The 19,038-nt window shown below is 38.8% G+C and overlaps 2 protein-coding genes across 2 annotated transcripts; both read left to right on the top strand.

Annotated features, from left to right (window-relative positions):
• The first annotated feature begins 13,165 nt into the window (after positions 1-13,165).
• On the top strand, positions 13,166-15,043 carry LOC130719903 (uncharacterized). Its single transcript, XM_057570498.1, has 2 exons — positions 13,166-14,646; positions 14,692-15,043. The coding sequence occupies exons 1-2, from the start codon at positions 13,166-13,168 to the stop codon at positions 15,041-15,043; spliced, it is 1,833 nt and encodes a 610-aa protein (XP_057426481.1).
• Positions 15,044-16,538: 1,495 nt separating this feature from the next.
• LOC130716583 (somatic embryogenesis receptor kinase 2-like) lies at positions 16,539-18,831 on the top strand. Its single transcript, XM_057566553.1, has 7 exons — positions 16,539-16,695; positions 17,355-17,487; positions 17,598-17,669; positions 17,800-17,943; positions 18,220-18,291; positions 18,392-18,463; positions 18,549-18,831. Exons 1-7 carry the CDS (start codon positions 16,611-16,613, stop codon positions 18,667-18,669), a joined length of 699 nt encoding a protein of 232 aa, XP_057422536.1. The 5' UTR covers positions 16,539-16,610; the 3' UTR covers positions 18,670-18,831.
• The last annotated feature ends 207 nt before the right edge of the window (positions 18,832-19,038 follow it).

The following is a 19,038-nucleotide window of genomic DNA, read 5'->3' as shown; positions in this document are numbered from 1 at the left end:
ATAGTATTCATACTCTAAGGGTGTACTTCAGGAGGTGCGAGAGGAAATCTGTAGCATTGCTCCGATCCTTTTGTGCGGAACCTGGGAAAGTATTTGAGATTTCCTTTGAAGGGTGGGAGACGAACGAGAGAGTGCTTTCACGACTTGTTGAAGAGTATTAAAAAAAAACTAGCTTCTTGGAAAAACAACATGTTGAATCTAGCTGCAGATTGTGTTTGTCTTGCGAAGTCAGTCTTGGCTTCCATTCCTACATACTCTATGCAGATGTTTTGGCTTCCTAGGAGTGTGGTGAGCCAAATCCTTCAATTACAAAAGAGTTCCTTGTAATTTTGTTAATTTTCCGAAGCATAAAAAAAATAGTATTCATAATTAGTTATTCAATAAGTTTTTACTTTTCATGAATTTTTAATCAATCTAATAGTAAGATATTTTTACATTATATTACATTTAAATTATTTTTAGTTTGATATTTTATATATTACAAAAATAATCGTGTAGCAAGTCATTTTCCTTTAGCTATTTTGGAGTAAAAGCTAAACTTTCTCTCAGCTTGTTTCTTTGCCATTTACATGAATGCAGCAAGAGCTAGAAATGCAAACTTTGGCTCCTCAGCTAGCATCTTTTGTGCGTTGAGCAGTAGCTTTCTTCACACACAAACCATTCTGATCAATATGCAGACTATGTTTTTGGCACCATTAGAAAACAAGTGTCTTCACCTTTAACTCCATAACAAAATAAAAAAATTAATCAAAACAATAATTTAAATTAGGTGATGTTAAATACTCTTAAATATTACTCTTAAATAATTTGTGAGAGTGATTCTCATAGTTCTTGAGTGATTCAAGAATTAGGCTTATCAAGGGTTTGCCACCACCTTTGTGTGAAGTCTTCATCTTCCATTTCACTAAAACTTCCCCTCTTTTCTGTCCATTTCCCTTCCATCACGAAATTCTTCTTCTTCTTTCTCACATTTCAGAGTTCTCATCATCCAAGATCAATCCTAGACGATCCATTGCAGCCCTTGCATCAACTTGGGGCGTATCATTTGGTAATCAGAGCTCCGGTTCTAGGATTTTGGTTTCTTTTCTTATCTGGAATTCTGGTTAGCAACTCTTTGTCATTTCTTGTTACCTTGATTTTAGTTTTTGTTTCTTTTGGCTGAACCATTGCAAAAGTTAAGCCTTGTTAATTGTTCAGAATCAAAAACAAATTACAAAACGAAAATTCAAAAAAAAAAAAAACGAAAATTCAAAAAAAAAAAATGGCTGAATGGTTCTTGTTTAATTAGCCAAATTCAATTGTTCAAGGTAATTTTGTTGCTAGCATTCCAATTTATTTTCTTCTTTCTGTTTGTTCTTGAATTCTTCTTTAGTCTCTAAATATTTGGAGTCCTTTCCATTTCTGTGGTGATTTGTCTTGTCTTCTTTTGTTTCATATTCTAAAGTCTATTCTAATCTGTGTGACTCTACACAAATTTGGTGGCATAATTCTTTGTGTGTCTTAACTTTGATTTACTCAAGAGATTGTGAGAATTTTTGAGTGGAAAAAGGCAAGAGTGCACATCATAGAAAAGCCAATTTGAGGGAAACACGAGAGAAGTGAGGTAAACACTAACATTTGTTTGTTCTACTTGAATCTTTTCATTTGTCAAAGATGTCAGGAGAAGAGGAGGAGCAACCAGCAGTGCGACTCTCGACCATCGAAATGCGGGCTCTTACACAACATCTGGAAAACTTAATGAGGAGGCAAACTGAAGAGATCCACGAAAGGCTGGATCAAATGGAGAACCGGAACAATAGTGACAGTGAAGGCGGGAGGCCACGACGAATTCATGAAAATCCTAGACCTGCTCGGATTGAAGGAGTCAAATTCCAAATTCCTCCTTTTAAGGGAAAGAGTGATCCAGAGGCATACTTGGAGTGGGAACTCAAAATAGAGCATGTCTTTGCTTGCAACAACTATGAGGAGGACCAAAAGGTGAAACTTGCAGCTGCTCACTTTTTAGACTATGCTCTTGTTTGGTGGAATAAGTTTGCAAAAGAGAGATTGAGAAATGAGGAGCCAGCGGTGGAAACATGGGCTGAAATGAAACGAATCATGAGGAAAAGAATGTCCCTTCAAGCCATGCTAGGGATGTAAAATTTAAACTTCAAAAACTTACCCAAGGCAGCAAGAGTGTTGAGGAGTATTACAAAGAACTTGAGGTGCTTATGTTGCAAGCCAATCTTGAGGAGGATGAAGAGGTAACCATGATTCGATTTATTAATGGTTTATCTAATGATGTTAGAAATATTGTAGAACTTCAGGAATATGTAGACATGGAAGAATTGCTGCACAAGGCCACTAAAGTTGAGCAACAACTCAAAAGGAAAGGGCTTGCAAGGAAGAGTTCTACCAATTCCAATTCATCTTGGAGAGACAGAATGAAGAATGAAGGGCCGAGCACCCTTAGCAAACCAGCCACCAAACCACAAGCTTCAGCTTCTTCAAAACCTCTTGAACAACCATCCAAAAAGAGCAAAGAGGTCAAGTGCTTCAAATGCCAAGGTATGGGACATTATGCTTATGAATGTGCCTCCAAAAAGACCATGATTCTTAAGGATGATGGAGACTACACCAGTGAGTCCGAAGGAGAACAAAGTGAAGAAGAAGAGGAGGCAGCCATTAATGGTGAACTGTTGATGATCCGAAGAATGCTTGGTAGCCAACAAAAGCCAAAGAAAGAAAGCCAAAGAGAGAATATCTTTCACACAAGATGTTCTGTCAATGGGCAGATTTGCTTGATGATTGTTGATGGCGGAAGCTGTACTAATGTGGCTAGTGAAAGAATGGTGGAGAAGCTGAACCTGGTCACAAAACCACATCCTTGGCCATACAAACTTCAATGGCTCAGCCACTATGGAGAAATACAAGTAAGTAAGCAAGTTGAAGTTGACTTTTCCATTGGCAAATACAGGGATAAGGTTCTTTGTGATGTTGTTCCCATGGAGGCTAGTCACATACTGCTGGGAAGACCATGGCAATATGACACCAACTCTGATCATAATGGAAGCACCAACAAGATCTCATTCCAACATCATGGCCAGAAAATTACGCTCAAACCTTTGAGCCCTAGGGAGGTGCGTGAGGATCAAAAGAAAATGAGAGAAAAGTTTGAACAAGAGAGAAAAGAAAAGAGTGAGACACTTGAGAGAAAGCAAAAAGAAAAGAGTGAAACACTTGAGAGAGAGCAAAAAGAAAAGAGTGAAATACTTGAGAGAAAAGAAATTTGTTTGATCAAAAAGAGAGAGGTGAAAAGGATGATAGCTTCAAAACAGATCCTATACTTGATGTTTTGCAAAAATCAGATTTTGAACACTAACACTTTTGAAAATTTTGAGCTGCCTTCTAGTGTTAAATCTCTTTTGCAGGATTATGAGGATGTGTTTCCAACAAGTGTTCCAAGTGGTCTACCACCACTGAGAGGAATTGAGCATCAAATTGATCTCATTCCGGGAGCTTCTTTGCCTAATAGGCCAGCATATAGAAGCAACCCACAAGAAACCACTGAAATTCAAAGACAAGTGGAAGAACTCTTGAACAAAGGGTGGGTAAGAAATAGCATGAGTCCTTGTGCTGTACCGGTGATTTTGGTACCAAAGAAAGATGGGACTTGGAGAATGTGCTCTGATTGTAGAGCCTTGAATAACATCACCATTAAGTATAGGCACCCTATTCCTAGACTTGATGATTTGCTTGATGAATTGCATGGAGCATGTTATTTTTCTAAAATTGATTTGAAAAGTGGTTACAATCAGATAAGGATTAAAGAAGGGGATGAATGGAAAACTGCTTTCAAAACTAAATATGGTTTGTATGAATGGTTGGTTATGCCTTTTGGTTTAACTAATGCACCTAGTACTTTTATGAGACTAATGAACCATGTTTTGAGGGAATTCATTGGGAAATTTGTGGTTGTGTACTTTGATGATATTTTGGTCTATAGCACTACTCTTGAGCTGCATGTTGAGCACTTAAGATCCGTCTTGAGTATGCTTAGAAAGGAACAATTGTTTGCCAATCTTGAGAAATGCACTTTTTGCACTGACCATGTTGTGTTTCTTGGTTTTGTTGTGAGTTCGAAAGGAGTGCAGGTTGATGAGGAAAAGATCAAAGCCATTCAAGAGTGGCCCACTCCTAAATCCGTGGGTGATGTAAGAAGTTTTCATGGCTTGGCCAGTTTCTACAGGAGGTTTGTAAAGGACTTTAGTACCTTGGCAGCACCCCTAAATGAAGTGGTGAAAAAGAATGTGGGTTTTCATTGGGGAAAGAATCAAGAAGAGGCCTTTGCTGCCCTAAAGCATAAGCTTACCCATGCACCTATACTTGCTTTACCTAACTTTGCTAAATCTTTTGAACTTGAATGTGATGCTTCAAATGTAGGTATTGGTGCTGTGTTGCTTCAAGAAGGCCACCCAATTGCTTATTTTAGTGAAAAGTTAAGCGGAGCTGCCCTTAACTATTCTACTTATGATAAGGAATTGTATGCTTTGGTGAGAGCTTTGAAGACTTGGCAGCATTATCTTTTGCCCAAGGAATTCGTGATTCATAGTGATCATGAGTCGCTGAAATACTTGAAGGGGCAAGGTAAGTTGAACAAAAGGCATGCCAAATGGGTTGAATTTTTGGAACAATTTCCCTATGTCATAAAACACAAAAAAGGGAAAAGTAACATTGTGGCTGATGCTTTATCCAGGAGACACGTGTTGCTTTCCATGTTAGAGACTAAATTGCTAGGACTTGAACATGTGAAAGAAATGTATGAAAAAGATGATAACTTTGCTGAAATTTTTGTGGCTTGTGAGAAAGTTTCTCAAAATGGATTTTATAGGCACAATGGATTTTTATTTAAGGAAAACAGGTTGTGTGTGCCTAAAAGTTCCATTAGAGAACTGCTTGTTAAAGAATCCCATGCTGGGGGATTAATGGGTCATTTTGGAGTCCAAAAGACTCTAGAAACTTTACAGGAACATTTCTATTGGCCCAAAATGAAACATGATGTGATCAAGTTTTGTGAACATTGCATTGTTTGCAAGAAGGCTAAGTCTAAGGTGATGCCACATGGTTTGTATACTTCTTTGCCAATCCCTGAATACCCTTGGGTTGACTTGTCTATGGACTTTGTTTTAGGCCTCCCTAGAACAAAGAATGGTAAGGATTCCATTTTTGTGGTTGTTGATAGGTTTTCAAAAATGGCTCACTTTATTCCTTGCAGGAAAGCTGATGATGCTTGTCACGTTGCTGATTTGTTCTTTAAAGAAGTTGTAAGACTTCATGGGATGCCTAGAAGCATAGTTAGTGATAGGGACACCAAGTTCCTAAGTCACTTCTGGAGGACTTTATGGGGGAAGTTAGGCACCAAACTTTTGTTCTCTACCACTTGCCACCCACAAACTGATGGGCAAACTGAGGTGGTTAATAGGACCCTAGGCACCTTGCTTAGGACTGTCCTTAAGGCCAATTTAAAGGCTTGGGAGGCGTGTTTGCCTCATGTTGAATTTGCTTACAATAGGGCTGTCCATAGCACTACCAATTGCTCTCCATTTGAAGTAGTGTATGGATTTAACCCTTTGACTCCTCCTGATTTGTTGTCTATGCCTAACATTTCTGTTTTCAAGCACAAGGAAGGACAAGGCAAAGCTGAATATGTCAAGAAGATGCATGAGCGTGTGAAGGCTCAAATTGAGAGAAAGAATGAGAGTTATGCTAGGCAAGCTAACAAGGGAAGAAAGGAGGTGGTGTTCCAACCCGGAGATTGGGTTTGGGTGCACATGAGGAAGGAAAGGTTTCCAGAACAAAGGAAATCCAAACTCCAACCTAGAGGGGATGGACCTTTTCAAGTGCTTGAGAGAATCAATAACAATGCCTACAAAATAGAGCTTCCAGGTGAGTATAACATCAGCTCAACCTTTAATGTCTCTGATTTATCTCTCTTTGATGCAGATGGCGGAGAATTTGATTTGAGGTCAAATCCTTTTCAAGAGGGAGGGAATGATGAGGACAAGGACAAGGACAAGGGTCATGGAGCACTAAAAGGACTTGGAGGACCAATGACAAGGGCTAGAGCTAAAAAGGCCAAAGAGACTCTTCAGCAAGTAGTGGCAACCATTCTTGAAGACAAAGTGGTAGAAGAGATGGAACCAAAAATCATGATGATCATTCAGGCCCAAGAAGAAGAGCCAGCCCACGCATAGGGGCTGCCATGTGATGTTTTGTTTTATTTTATTTCAATAAAAATGCAAAGGACCAATTGAATAAGTTGGATCCAAATGCATTATGTTGCTGAATTTTATTTTAGTGTGTTTAATCCACTTCAAGTGGTGTGTGTTTGCATGTGGCGCATGAAGGGCTTAAAGGGAGGGATCCATTCCTTTCTTAAAACTCTTTGAATGTGTTTGAATTTCAATAAGTTCTGAATGGAGGAGTTACATCAGCAAAGTCAAAGGATTGAAGAGCTTTCAAAGCCAAGAATGGAGTTACAAAGAAAGGGAAATTAAGTTCATAAAGAGCATTGAATGCTATGTTCCCTGGTCAGAATAACAATCAAGAAAGGGAGTTACATGAAGCAATCAGCCACCAAATACACGTTCAGGGCTGAAGCAAATCACTATCTTCCTCTTTTAATTTGTAACTCCTAGCCTAGGATTCTTCTAGAGAAATTACACCTCGTCATTTTTTTTTGTAACTAGGCTGAATTTTCTTCTTCTTTATAAGGACCACTCCTTCAATGTAATAGACAGATTATGAATGAATTAGTATTTTCTTTTCTGAGTGATTCAGATTTGTGAGAGTGATTCTCATAGTTCTTGAGTGATTCAAGAATTAGGCTTATCAAGGGTTTGCCACCACCTTTGTGTGAAGTCTTCATCTTCCATTTCACTAAAACTTCCCCTCTTTTCTGTCCATTTCCCTTCCATCACGAAATTCTTCTTCTTCTTTCTCACATTTCAGAGTTCTCATCATCCAAGATCAATCCTAGACGATCCATTGCAGCCCTTGCATCAACTTGGGGCGTATCATTTGGTAATTTGTGACTGCAATCTAGTTATTTATGGTTTTTAATCAGAGTTGTCCAATTGTAAAATATTATATCCACTGTCATCTTAATAATCAGAGTTTATATTCATTTATATTTCATTTTTTCTCCCTCTTATTTCCACTCTTTTTTTATTGTCTCTGTTGTTACTTTTGGTTGTCTGCATTTTTTCAAAAACAACCTAATGTCGAAGCAGATGTTGTAACATCGTGCTGTGACATTTGTCCTGCGGATCTGCTGTGTGTTTGGCTGATTTTTCTAGAAGCTTTGGATGGATTTCGTGATAATCAAGTTAAGGTTATTGAAGAAGCTTCTATTTGTTATCTGGAATATAATATAGTGGAATCAAATCTGTTGAAGAAGATTTGATTTGGTTTAAATTGTGAAAGATGTTATCTTTTGTTCAAATCTTATTTGATAAGATTTGTTACTGGTTTAAAAGATTTGTTCCATATCTGTTTTATGGACTCTATTTTCGTGCAAGCCCATTGAAGATCAAGACCAGAAGAAAGCCTATTTAAGGAGGCTTAACCCTAGTTGCAAAGTGTGCGTTGGGCACCCAAGGATTGGGTTTTTAGGGTTTTGTTTTGTGAGTCCTTGTTCTGTTATTTTGTACACCTCTCTACTGCCTCCATTGATAATCATATGGCTTAGAGTTGGTTTGTTTAGTTGAGTTGTAATCTCTTCAAATTGTTGTTTGATCATGAGATCTATCTTTCAATCTCTTGTAAGGGATCGGTCACTGTGGCAGTGATCATTAGGAGTTAGGGGAAGTTTCCTCATAGCTTAGAGGAGAAGGGCTAAGCTAGATTCACTTATGTAATAGTGGTAGACATTGAAGAGGCTCTATACTAAGGGGGAGTACTTAGGTATAGGAGGGACTTTCATGTGACCTGAGAGCTATTATTTGATAGTGAATTGACTCCTGGATTGGTATCCTCCAGATGTAGGTGATGTTGCACCGAACTGGGTTAACAATTCCCTGTGTTTTTTTTCGTTGATTTAATTTATGTACTGTTGTGCAATTGTCGAACCGATTGTCCCAACATCGCGTTCGACATCTGTCCTGTGCGAGAACCAGAATTTCAATTGGCATCAGAGCAGGCACCCTGTTCTGGTTGGGTGAGCTCCAGGGAAGACTGATTCGGTTCCAATGGACAACTCAAAGGAAGGTGGTTCTGTGAATAGACCACCTATTCTGGATGGCACCAACTACGACTACTGGAAGGCGCGTATGATTGCGTTTCTTAAATCAATTGACAGCAAGACCTGGAAGGCTATTGTCAAAGGTTGGAAACATCCGGTCAATATACCCAAGGAAGGGTCATCTGTTGGTGAGTTGAAACCTGAGGATGAATGGAATAAAGAAGAGGATGAGGAAGCGTTGGGCAACTCTAAAGCGCTGAATGCTATATTCAATGGAGTGGATAAAAATATGTTCCGATTGATCAACACTTGCACTGTGGCAAAGGATGCTTGGGAGATTCTCAAGACTGCTCATGAGGGGACTTCCAGAGTTAGAATGTCGAGGCTTCAAATTCTAACAACTCAGTTTGAGAACTTAAAGATGAAGGAAGATGAGACCATTTCTGATTTTCATATGAGACTGCGTGATATGGCAAACTCCTCATTCGCTTTAGGGGAACAAATGTCAGAGGAGAAGCTTGTGAGAAAGATTCTCAGATCTCTTCCCAAGAAGTTCGACATGAAAGTAACTGCTATTGAAGAAGCTCAAGACATAAGCAGTATCAAGGTGGATGAGCTTATTGGATCTTTGATGACTTTTGAAATGACTCAGAATGATAGACCTGAGAAAAGAAATAAAAGCATTGCTCTTGTCTCAAGCACAGATTTAGATGATGATATGTCTGACAATGAAACTAATGAAAGCATATCTGAAGCCATTGCTTTTCTGGGAAGAAAATTCAACAAGGTTTTGAAGAGGCTGGATAAACGATCAAGGCCAAATGTGCAAGACAAACGACCTGACAACTTCAAGAATCAGCAATTTCAAAGAAAAATGAAAGATGAAGACAAGGCAGGAAATGGCCGAGGAGTTCAATGTCATGAATGTGAGGGTTTTGGCCACATCAGGGCTGAATGTGCCACATACTTAAAGAAACAGAAGAAAGGAATGGTCACCACTTGGTCTGATGATGAATCTGATACTGAAGGTGAAGATGTAACAGCAAACAAAGTAACATCATTCATGGTTAGATGTGATTCAGATGATGGAGACAGTGACAAGGAAATCTCCGATGAGGAACTTGCTGAAGCCTATAAACTTCTCTACACTAAGTGGAAAGAAGCATGTATCTATGGTCAGCAACAAAAGAAGCAAGTCCTTGACCTTCAAGCTGAGAAGAAGAAGCTAACTGAAGAAGTTGCCTTATTGAACTCAAAAATGGAAGGAATGACCAAGTCCATTCGCATGATGAGCAAAAGCACTGATATTCTGGATGAAATTCTTGATGTGGGAAAAAGTGCAGGTGATAAGACTGGGATAGGATTTGATTATCGTGCTGTTAACAAGGCAAGTCAGAACATGACCAAGGAACATGTGCAGATTGGAAGGCAATCAAATGTTAAAATGTGGAACCACAGGCCCCAGCAATCGGTTACACATTCGTATGCTCAAGTCAGGAACTATCAAAATTCAACTTGGAGATGTCATTACTGTGGCAGATTTGGTCACATTAGACCATATTGCTTCAAGCTGTATGGATATCCTATGCTTCAAGGTGTATCACGAGAAGATGAAAAGAAAAGTCCAGACAAAAGAAAGTGGAAGCCTAAGGTTAATTTTACTGCTCTCATTGCTCACACCTCTCTGCGCGCATCATCAAAAGAAGACTGGTACTTTGATAGTGGGTGTTCCAGACACATGACAGGAGTAAAAAGTTATCTTGAGAAAGTGAAACCACATGCTAAGAGCTTTGTTACTTTTGGGGATGGAGCCAAAGGAAAGATCAGAGGAATTGGAAAATTTCTGACACAGGATCTCCAAACCTTGATGATGTCTTGCTAGTTGAAGGGTTAACTGCAAACTTGATCAGCATAAGTCAACTTTGTGACCAAGGCTTGAAGGTGGTGTTCAAACAGTCTGGGTGTGTTGTCAAAAATAAGAACAAGGATGTGCTGATGAGAGGAGCTAGATCAAAGGACAACTGCTACATGTGGACCTCTGAAACAACATCTTTGTCTGCTCGATGTTTGATGTCTAAAGAAGATGAAGTTAGAATCTGGCACCAAAAGTTAGGTCATCTGAATCTTAAGAGTATGAAAAGGATTGTTGCTGAGGAAGTAGTTAGAGGGATACCAAAGTTGAACATCCAAGAAGGAAAGGTTTGTGGTGAATGTCAGATTGGGAAGCAGGTCAAAATGTCTCACCAGAAGTTACAACATCTGACTACGTCAAAAGTGCTTGAACTACTGCACATGGATTTGATGGGGCCAATGCAAGTGGAAAGTCTGGGAGGAAAAAGGTACGTTTTTGTCTGTGTAGATGATTTTTCCAGGTTCACTTGGGTAGAATTTCTGAAGGAGAAGTCAGACACCTTTGAAGTGTTCAAAGAACTATGTCTCCAAGTGCAAAGGGAAAAAGGGAGTGGGATTGTCAAAATACGAAGTGATCATGGAAAAGAATTTGAAAATGGTCAATTCTCTGAGTTCTGCTCATCTGAAGGAATCAAACATGAATTCTCTGCTCCTATCACTCCTCAGCAAAATGGAGTGGTTGAAAGGAAGAACAGGACATTGCAAGAATCTGCTAGAGCTATGTTGCATGCAAAAAATCTACCATATCATTTTTGGGCTGAAGCCATCAACACTGCCTGCTACATTCACAATCGTGTCACTATTCGTCAAGGAGACATAGTCACTCAGTATGAACTATGGAAAGGAAAGAAACCTACAGTGAAGTATTTCCATGTTTTTGGGAGCAAGTGCTACATTCTGACTGACAGAGAACATAGGAGAAAACTGGATCCTAAAAGTGAAGTTGGTATATTTCTGGGGTATTCTGGAAACAGCAGAGCTTACAGAGTTTATAATATCCGCACGAGAGTCATGATGGAATCCATTAATGTTGTTGTTGATGATACATCCAATGAGAGAACGGAACAAGCACATGATGAAGATGATCTACCGTATGAGTGTACTGATGGGGAACCAGATGAGCCAGCAATTCAATTCCAAAATGAACAAGAAGACACTGTCTCTCAACTGCCTTTAGCTACCAAAGAACCCTCTATTAGAATTCAGAAGATACATCCAAAAGAAAATATCATTGGTGATCTGAATGATGGGGTAATTACAAGGTCAAGGGATCTAGTTTCTAATGCATGCTTCATATCAAAAATAGAACCAAAGAATGTCAAAGAAGCTCTGACTGATGAGTTCTGGATTCAATCCATGCAAGAGGAACTGGAACAGTTCAAGAGGAATGAAGTGTGGGAATTGGTTCCAAGACCTGATGATGCAAATGTTGTGGGAACTAAGTGGATATTCAGGAACAAGTCTGATGAAAGTGGTAATGTGACAAGGAACAAATCTCGTCTAGTTGCTCAGGGATACTCTCAAATAGAAGGGGTAGACTTTGATGAAACATTTGCTCCTGTTGCTCGTCTTGAATCTATCAGATTGTTGTTAGGAGTAGCATGTTTGCTAAAATTCAGACTATATCAGATGGACGTCAAGAGTGCATTCTTGAATGGTTACCTGGATGAAGAAGTCTATGTGGAACAACCTAAAGGGTTTGTAGATCCAAGTTTTCCAGATCATGTGTACAGATTGAAAAAGGCTCTGTATGGCTTAAAACAAGCACCTAGAGCCTGGTATGAAAGATTAACAGAGTTTCTGATCAACAATGGTTATGACAAAGGTGGCATTGACAAAACCTTGTTTGTTAAGAAAAATGGCAGTGAACTCATGGTAGCTCAAATTTATGTTGATGACATCGTGTTTGGTGGCATGTCGAACCATATGGTGGAACAATTTGTTGAACAAATGAAATCTGAGTTTGAAATGAGTCTTGTAGGCGAATTAACTTACTTTCTGGGACTTCAGGTAAAACAGATGGAAGATACCTTATTCATCACACAAAGTAAGTATGCCAAGGGAATTGTTAAGAAGTTTGGTCTTGAGAATGCTGGCCATAAAAGAACACCTGCTGCAACTCATATCAAGCTTACAAAGGATGGGAAAGGTACTGATGTGGATCCTAGTTTATATAGAAGCATGATTGGAAGTCTTTTGTATCTCACTGCCAGCAGACCAGATATTACTTTTGCAGTTGGAGTTTGTGCTAGGTATCAAGCAGAACCAAAGACTAGTCATCTCATTCAAGTGAAAAGGATCATTAAGTATATCAGTGGTACAAGTGATTATGGCATTCTGTACTCTCACAACACTAATTCAGTGCTAACAGGTTACTGTGATGCGGATTGGGCTGGAAGTGCTGATGACAGGAAGAGCACTTCAGGTGGATGTTTCTTTCTTGGAAACAATCTAATCTCTTGGTTTAGTAAAAAGCAAAATTGTGTCTCTCTCTCTACGGCAGAAGCGGAATATATAGCTGCTGGAAGCAGTTGCACTCAGTTGTTGTGGATGAAACAAATGTTAAAGGAGTATAATGTGCAACAAAATGTTATGACATTGTTTTGCGACAATCTAAGTGCTATCAACATATCTAAAAATCCAATTCAGCACAGCAGAACAAAACATATTGACATTCGTCATCATTTCATCAGGGAGTTAGTTGAAGATGGCACTGTTACTCTGGAACATGTTTCAACTGAGAAGCAGTTAGCAGATATTTTTACCAAAGCTCTGGATGCCACACAGTTTGAAAAATTGAGGCAGTTATTGGGTATCTGTTTATTTGAGGAATTATAGCAATTAAAGGGATTTTTGTGTGCCAACGGCTATTTTGTCATTACTTCTGAGACACGCTTAATCAGGAATTTCCATTGTTTCTTGATAATCTCTCCTGCAACTTCCACTGTGCAACTTCAAATCTCTGAAACTCACTCCAAAACCGTCCATTCTTTTCTTGAAGACCCGTGTTTCCTTCTGTGTGTCTTCTTCACCATGAGTCAAGATTCTAGCAAGAAACTCACTCCTGAGATGAATGCTTACGGGGTAAAGGTAATGGGTCTGAAATCCAAAACCCCAAAATCTTCAAGGGTTTCCAAATCCTCTCCTCATACCAGTGAAATCGCAATTGCTCAAGGTATCTCTCAACCATCATCTGATCCGCACAAGAAGAAAGGGAAAAAGGCACGATCCAAGTCAGATGCGTCCAAAGCGAAGAGGAAGACGGTAACGAGAGGCTCTGAGGCTACTCAGAGAGTGAATTCCGAGGCTGAAATCAACCCAAGTTCGGGTGATGATGTTGCTGATTCTCGTATCACTGAAGTGTTGGAAACTCCTCTCAAGGAAGTTTTACATGCAAATGTAGATCCAATTGTTCCATCACCAAGCAACAACCAATCAAGCCACGGTGTTGGTACTGATTGCAACAAGGATTCTGATCATCTTGAGGAAGAGGTAATGGTTCCCATCTCTACTCCCTCTGTTGATAAAGATATGCATGTCGAGGATGTTCAGAATGTCATTGAGAACTCAGAATCTGATGAGGTGTTGCTCAACACCCTTGGTGCTTCTGCTTCTGTTGCTTCAAAGAGGAAAAAGATGACTGTTGTTCGTAAGTACTCTACGCGTTCCTCTGGCAAGAAGTTAGGTTTGGGTTTGAGTGAAAACAAGAAGCGCAAGAAGGTCATTATTCTTGATGATGATACTCCTGTTGTCCAGAATGTCAAGAGAAAGGTTCACAAAGACAATGCTGCTCCTGTTGTTGATGAGACTCCAATTGAGGAGTTGGATAAGTCAGATACTGGTCCTGCTGCTCAGAAGCGTAAGATTGGGAAACGAATTCCAGAAAATGTGCCTGCTGCTCCTTTGGATAATATTTCTTTTCACTCTGAAGAGAGTGTTGGTAAGTGGAAGTATGTTTATCAGCGCAGGATTGCTCAAGAGAGGGAATTGACTGGTGAGATTCTGCATTGTCAAGAAATCATGAAACTTCTTGAGGCTGCTGGGTTATTGAAAACTGTTACTGAGATAGGTGGCTGCTATGACAAGTTGGTGAGAGAATTTATTGTGAATGTGACTACAAATTGCACTGTTTCTGGGCATCCTGAGTTCAGGAAAGTTTTTGTGCGTGGTAAGTGTGTCCATTTTTCACCTGAGATCATTAACCAGTATTTGGGAAGGAGCACTGTTGCCACAGGAAATGAAGAGCTGTCATTGAGTGCTATCACTGAAGAACTCACGGCTGGTCAGAATATGGTATGGCCTGCTAAAGGATTGCTGTCTTCTACTTATTTGAGTGTGAAGTATGCTATCTTGAATCGCATTGGTGCTGCAAATTGGGCTCCTACTACACATAGCTCAGATGTTTCTTCAGGTTTGGCCAAATTAATTTATCTGGTTGGAACTCAAACTCAGTTTGATTTTGGTGAATATGTCTTTGCTCAGACTATGAAGCATGCTGAAACTTTTGCTGTCAGGCTTCCTATTGGTTTTCCTTGATTAATTTGTGGGATTATTTTAAGTCAACATCCTCAAATTCTCCTTGATGATGAGGTTCCTAGCAAGAAAGCTAGTCTTCTCACTATTGATTCCAGGCTGCTAGCTGGTGCCCATGTTTCTGATGTTGCTGATTTGGCTGAGATGACTCAGGGGGAGGGTACTTCCTCTCAGAAGACTCCTGAGACTCCTATTGCTGCGCTTATTGCGGTGTCTAAGATGCTTCAGGACACAATTACTAGTTGTACATTGAGGAAGAAGAATGTGGACACTCTCATTCTGCAGTTGACTAAAGGCAAGAGGCCTCTTGAAGACAATGCTGCTGATGATCAAGATGCTGCTGGTACTTCTGATGATGACACTTCTGCTAGTGCTTAGTGTATTTGTTCCTTCTCCATTCAATCTGGTTGTAATATTTTGTTGGCTTCTGCTGACTCTCTGCACCCTTTGACAAATTCTGCTAATAAGGGGGAGAATGGTGTTGAGTGTTTTTGTTATTCAGACTAGGTATGGTATTGGTATTCCGACTCAGTAGTGTGTTCAGTTCATCATATGCTGTGTGCGGTTTTGTGTTAATGGATGAGTATGGTTGTTTTTGCATTGTTTGGCTTTCTAATCATGTTTTAGCAAAAATTTGCCAAAGGGGGAGATTGTAGTTCTTTTGATTGGCTGCATTTTGCTCAAACCATGATGTGCAACCATATGTTCCAACATCTGGAGCAACATGGTGGAATTACATATGTTGCTTGTTCAGTCGTTAAAGTCAAGCTTGTTGTGAGGTTGCTAACTGTATGGTGATTCAGAAGTTTTTATCCTATGCTGTGCGTTTTATCTTCTGAAGGCGTGTTTGTTTTAATCTTGGCTGAAGTAACAAGATTAATATCGTGTGAACCAAGTCTATCTCAAAGTTTGAATTCTGTTTTACTTGGTTCTGTTATTTTATTCTGGTAAGATTTGATTCCTTGAAGATTCTATCCAGAAGTGTGTTTAGTGGACTCTAGGACGTTCATCCCATTGAAGATCCAAGCCCCAAGTGAACGTCTATATAAAGGAACTTGTAAACCCTAGCTGCACACGGAATTCAGAGATTCAGATATTGATCTTAGGGTTTTTGTTTGTGAGTCCTCTTGTGAGTGTTGTACCAACTTAGTGCTTTAGTTCATCAAAGTACTGAGTTGAATTTGTTTAGTTGAGTTGTAATCTCATCAAACTGTTTTTTGATAAACATGTCTTGATCACTGTGGCAGTGATTGTTAGGAGTTAGAGAAAGTTTTCTCATAGCTTAGAGGAGAAGGGCTAAGCTTGATTCACTTGTGTAATAGTGGTGAACATATAAGAGGCTCTATACTAAGGGGGAGTACTTAGGTATAGGAGGGACTTTTATGTGACCTGAGAACTATTATTTGGTAGTGAATTGACTCCTGGATTGGTATCCTCCAGACGTAGGTGATGTTCACCGAACTGGGTTAACAACTCCTTGTGTTTTAACTGTTTGTTTATTTTTGATACTCTGATTGTGTTTTGTTGTGCTACACATTGTTGCAACATTGTGTATCACATCTGTCCTAGGTGAATACGAATTTCAGTCTCTGCATTTTTTTATCACATTATTTATTATATTTTTTATTTTGTTCTCTCTTTTCAGAATTTATTTTTGATGTCTCTGTAGGATAGCTCAAGTGATAGGAGCTGGGGGACATATGGATTGGATAGGGGGAGATCCAGAGATCAATTCCTGACAGGTTCAATTCATCAATCCTATGTACCCAAAAAAATCTCTTTTTCATTTATGTGTGAAAGAATTTTCAACATAACAATTTCCTTGCACTTACATGGCTGAGACCAACTGACATTTGACCAAAAATTAGTCCCACACGTTTTAAGACCAGAAGGAAAAGCCTGAGTATATATATGCCAAAAAAGAGACCGCAATATTCATAATCAGATGGAGAGAAAGTTGTGTTCTTTAGCTTTCATTTGGTGTGTCTTGTTGGTTAATCCACTATGGCTGATTGCTGCTAACAAGGAAGGTTTGTATGGAATAGAATTATTGTCTGTGTAGCTCATTCATTTATGGCTTCAGAAATTGTATTAGTAAATAAAAGGGCACTCTTTGAATTTATTAAGGTTGATATGTAGATAGGATGCTGTAGAACTGGTCAATTGCAATTCAAACTTAGAAATTAATAATTATTAGTCATATAGGTAGTAACAGAGTCAATCATGGATATTTGCCTACTCCCAATCTACTGGACGTTAAAGAACACACACATATTGATAATTCTTCATACATATTTATCTAGTAGAGATAGTTTAACAAAAAAAGATCGATCTTCATGCTGGTGAAACTTCTCTGTTTTTTTTAGTTTTTAATCCTTTTTTTTGTGCCCGATTTGTGTTGTTACAATCAATTTGTTCACATTGGCTAAATATGAGCAAGGTAAAAACTTTATAAGAAATGCGACTCATGTACGTGACAGGCGTTTAAGGTTTTGGATAAAAATGTGGTATATAAATCTTTTAGTGGCTTCAGTGTTGACCCATTGGTGCCGGTTCTTCTGCTTTGTGCTCCCACCACAATTCTGGCACAATTTCTACTTGTTTAATTATCTTGCTACTTTTCAACTAGAGATGATAGTTTTTTGTGGAACTTCCAGGACCTGATTATATGTTGTTGTGTTTTAAATAGGTGATGTTTTACATAGGCTGAGGAAAAATTTGAAGGATCCTTACAATGTTCTGCAAAGTTGGGACCCTAAACTTGCCAATCCATGCACATGGTTTCATGTAACATGCAACGGTGATAATAGTGTCGTAAGAGTGTAAGCTTCTTGTTCCTTCATTCTGTCTAAACTCTAAACTGCTTCTTCTAATGGAGGATGACTTTCTAATGTTGACTTGCGTTTTGTTTTTCCCCTTCGATTGATGTCAGTGATCTAGGAGATGCTGCTTTGTCTGGTCGACTTGTTCCCCAGCTTGGTCAACTCAAGAATTTGCAGTATTTGTATGTTATGATGATACAATGTTCTTTTCATTTTATCATTATAAACTTCTATGTGCTTGGTTAATAAGTGATAACTTTATAATCTTGATTTGAATATCTTATAACTTCATGTTTTTTTATGTAATAACAGGGAACTTTTCAACAATAGCATAAGAGGCCCTATTCCAAGTGACCTGGGGAAACTTACTAACCTGGTAAGCTTGGATTTGTACCTAAACCGTTTCTCTGGCCCTATCCCAGATTCATTGGGCAAGTTGTCAAAGTTGCGTTTCCTGTGAGTATGCCATTTTTTTTGTGCTAGATTTCATTATTCTTCTTCAAGTTACTTCTTTTGACATCAGGGTCGTTGTCGATTTTTTTTTGCGCAGTTTGTGGAACTGTTAAACAGTTTAACAGTTCCACAAACTGCATAGTAAACCGCCACAGATCGCAGGTGTTGCTGGTGTCGTGTACACAAATCATTTTTGTTTCATCATATTTATGTTTGGCAGTTTAAACCATTGGAAAGAAACATGTTATAATGCTGTTCTTGTGGTATGTTTGTCTATAGCCGGCTTAACAACAATAGACTGAGTGGTCATATTCCCATGATTCTGACAAATATTGATACTCTCCAAGTTCTGTAAGTGCTTCTTCATCATCTCAAAATATGCATTTCATTTTCTCTCTTTGATATTTGTATGCTATACTAATAATTTTTCTAATTGGTTCTTCAAATGTAGGGATTTGTCTAATAACCGTCTCTCAGGATTGGTTCCCAATAATGGTTCCTTCGCATTATTCACTCCTATAAGGTTTCGTATTTGCCTTTTGTGTTATTCTTACATTCATTGGTTTGATTTGTAAAAATTTATGAATGAGCTTTCTTTCTGCTTTCAGTTTTGCAAACAACTTGGATCTGTGTGGACCAGTCACTGGGAACCCTTGCCCAGGCTCTCCCCCATTTTCTCCTCCTCCTCCTCCTCCATGTGTCCCTCCGCCGCCAATTTATGGAGTTTAGTTAAGGGTGTGACTATGATGTTTTAAGCTAGTTCTTCCAGCTCTATGTGAGGCAGTTTCTGTCATTTTACATAGGCATATGCTTGTTTTCCTTTAATTCTGTTGATTGTCTTGTTATTTTTATTGGCCCATTTGGAATAAAGAATCATAAGTCAGTTCTTAAGCCGTTAACGTGAAGGACGTTGCTCTGGTTGGTACTCTTTTGTAATTGAAGGATTTAGAACCCTTCAGTTTATTATTTATAATATAAATGAAAAAATTGTAATTTAAAAAAATTTATTATAGAAGAAAACATGAAAAACCAAGGAAAACACACACTTAGAAACTGGATTTGGTTTAGTGTTTGTGTGATTTCACATCTTCTCTTTTT

This window comes from Lotus japonicus, chromosome 5, assembly GCF_012489685.1.
Source record: "Lotus japonicus ecotype B-129 chromosome 5, LjGifu_v1.2".
Classification (NCBI taxonomy): Eukaryota; Viridiplantae; Streptophyta; class Magnoliopsida; order Fabales; family Fabaceae; genus Lotus; species Lotus japonicus.
The sequence above is the reverse complement of the archived record's forward strand: the minus strand, read 5'-3'. Positions and strand labels throughout refer to the sequence as shown.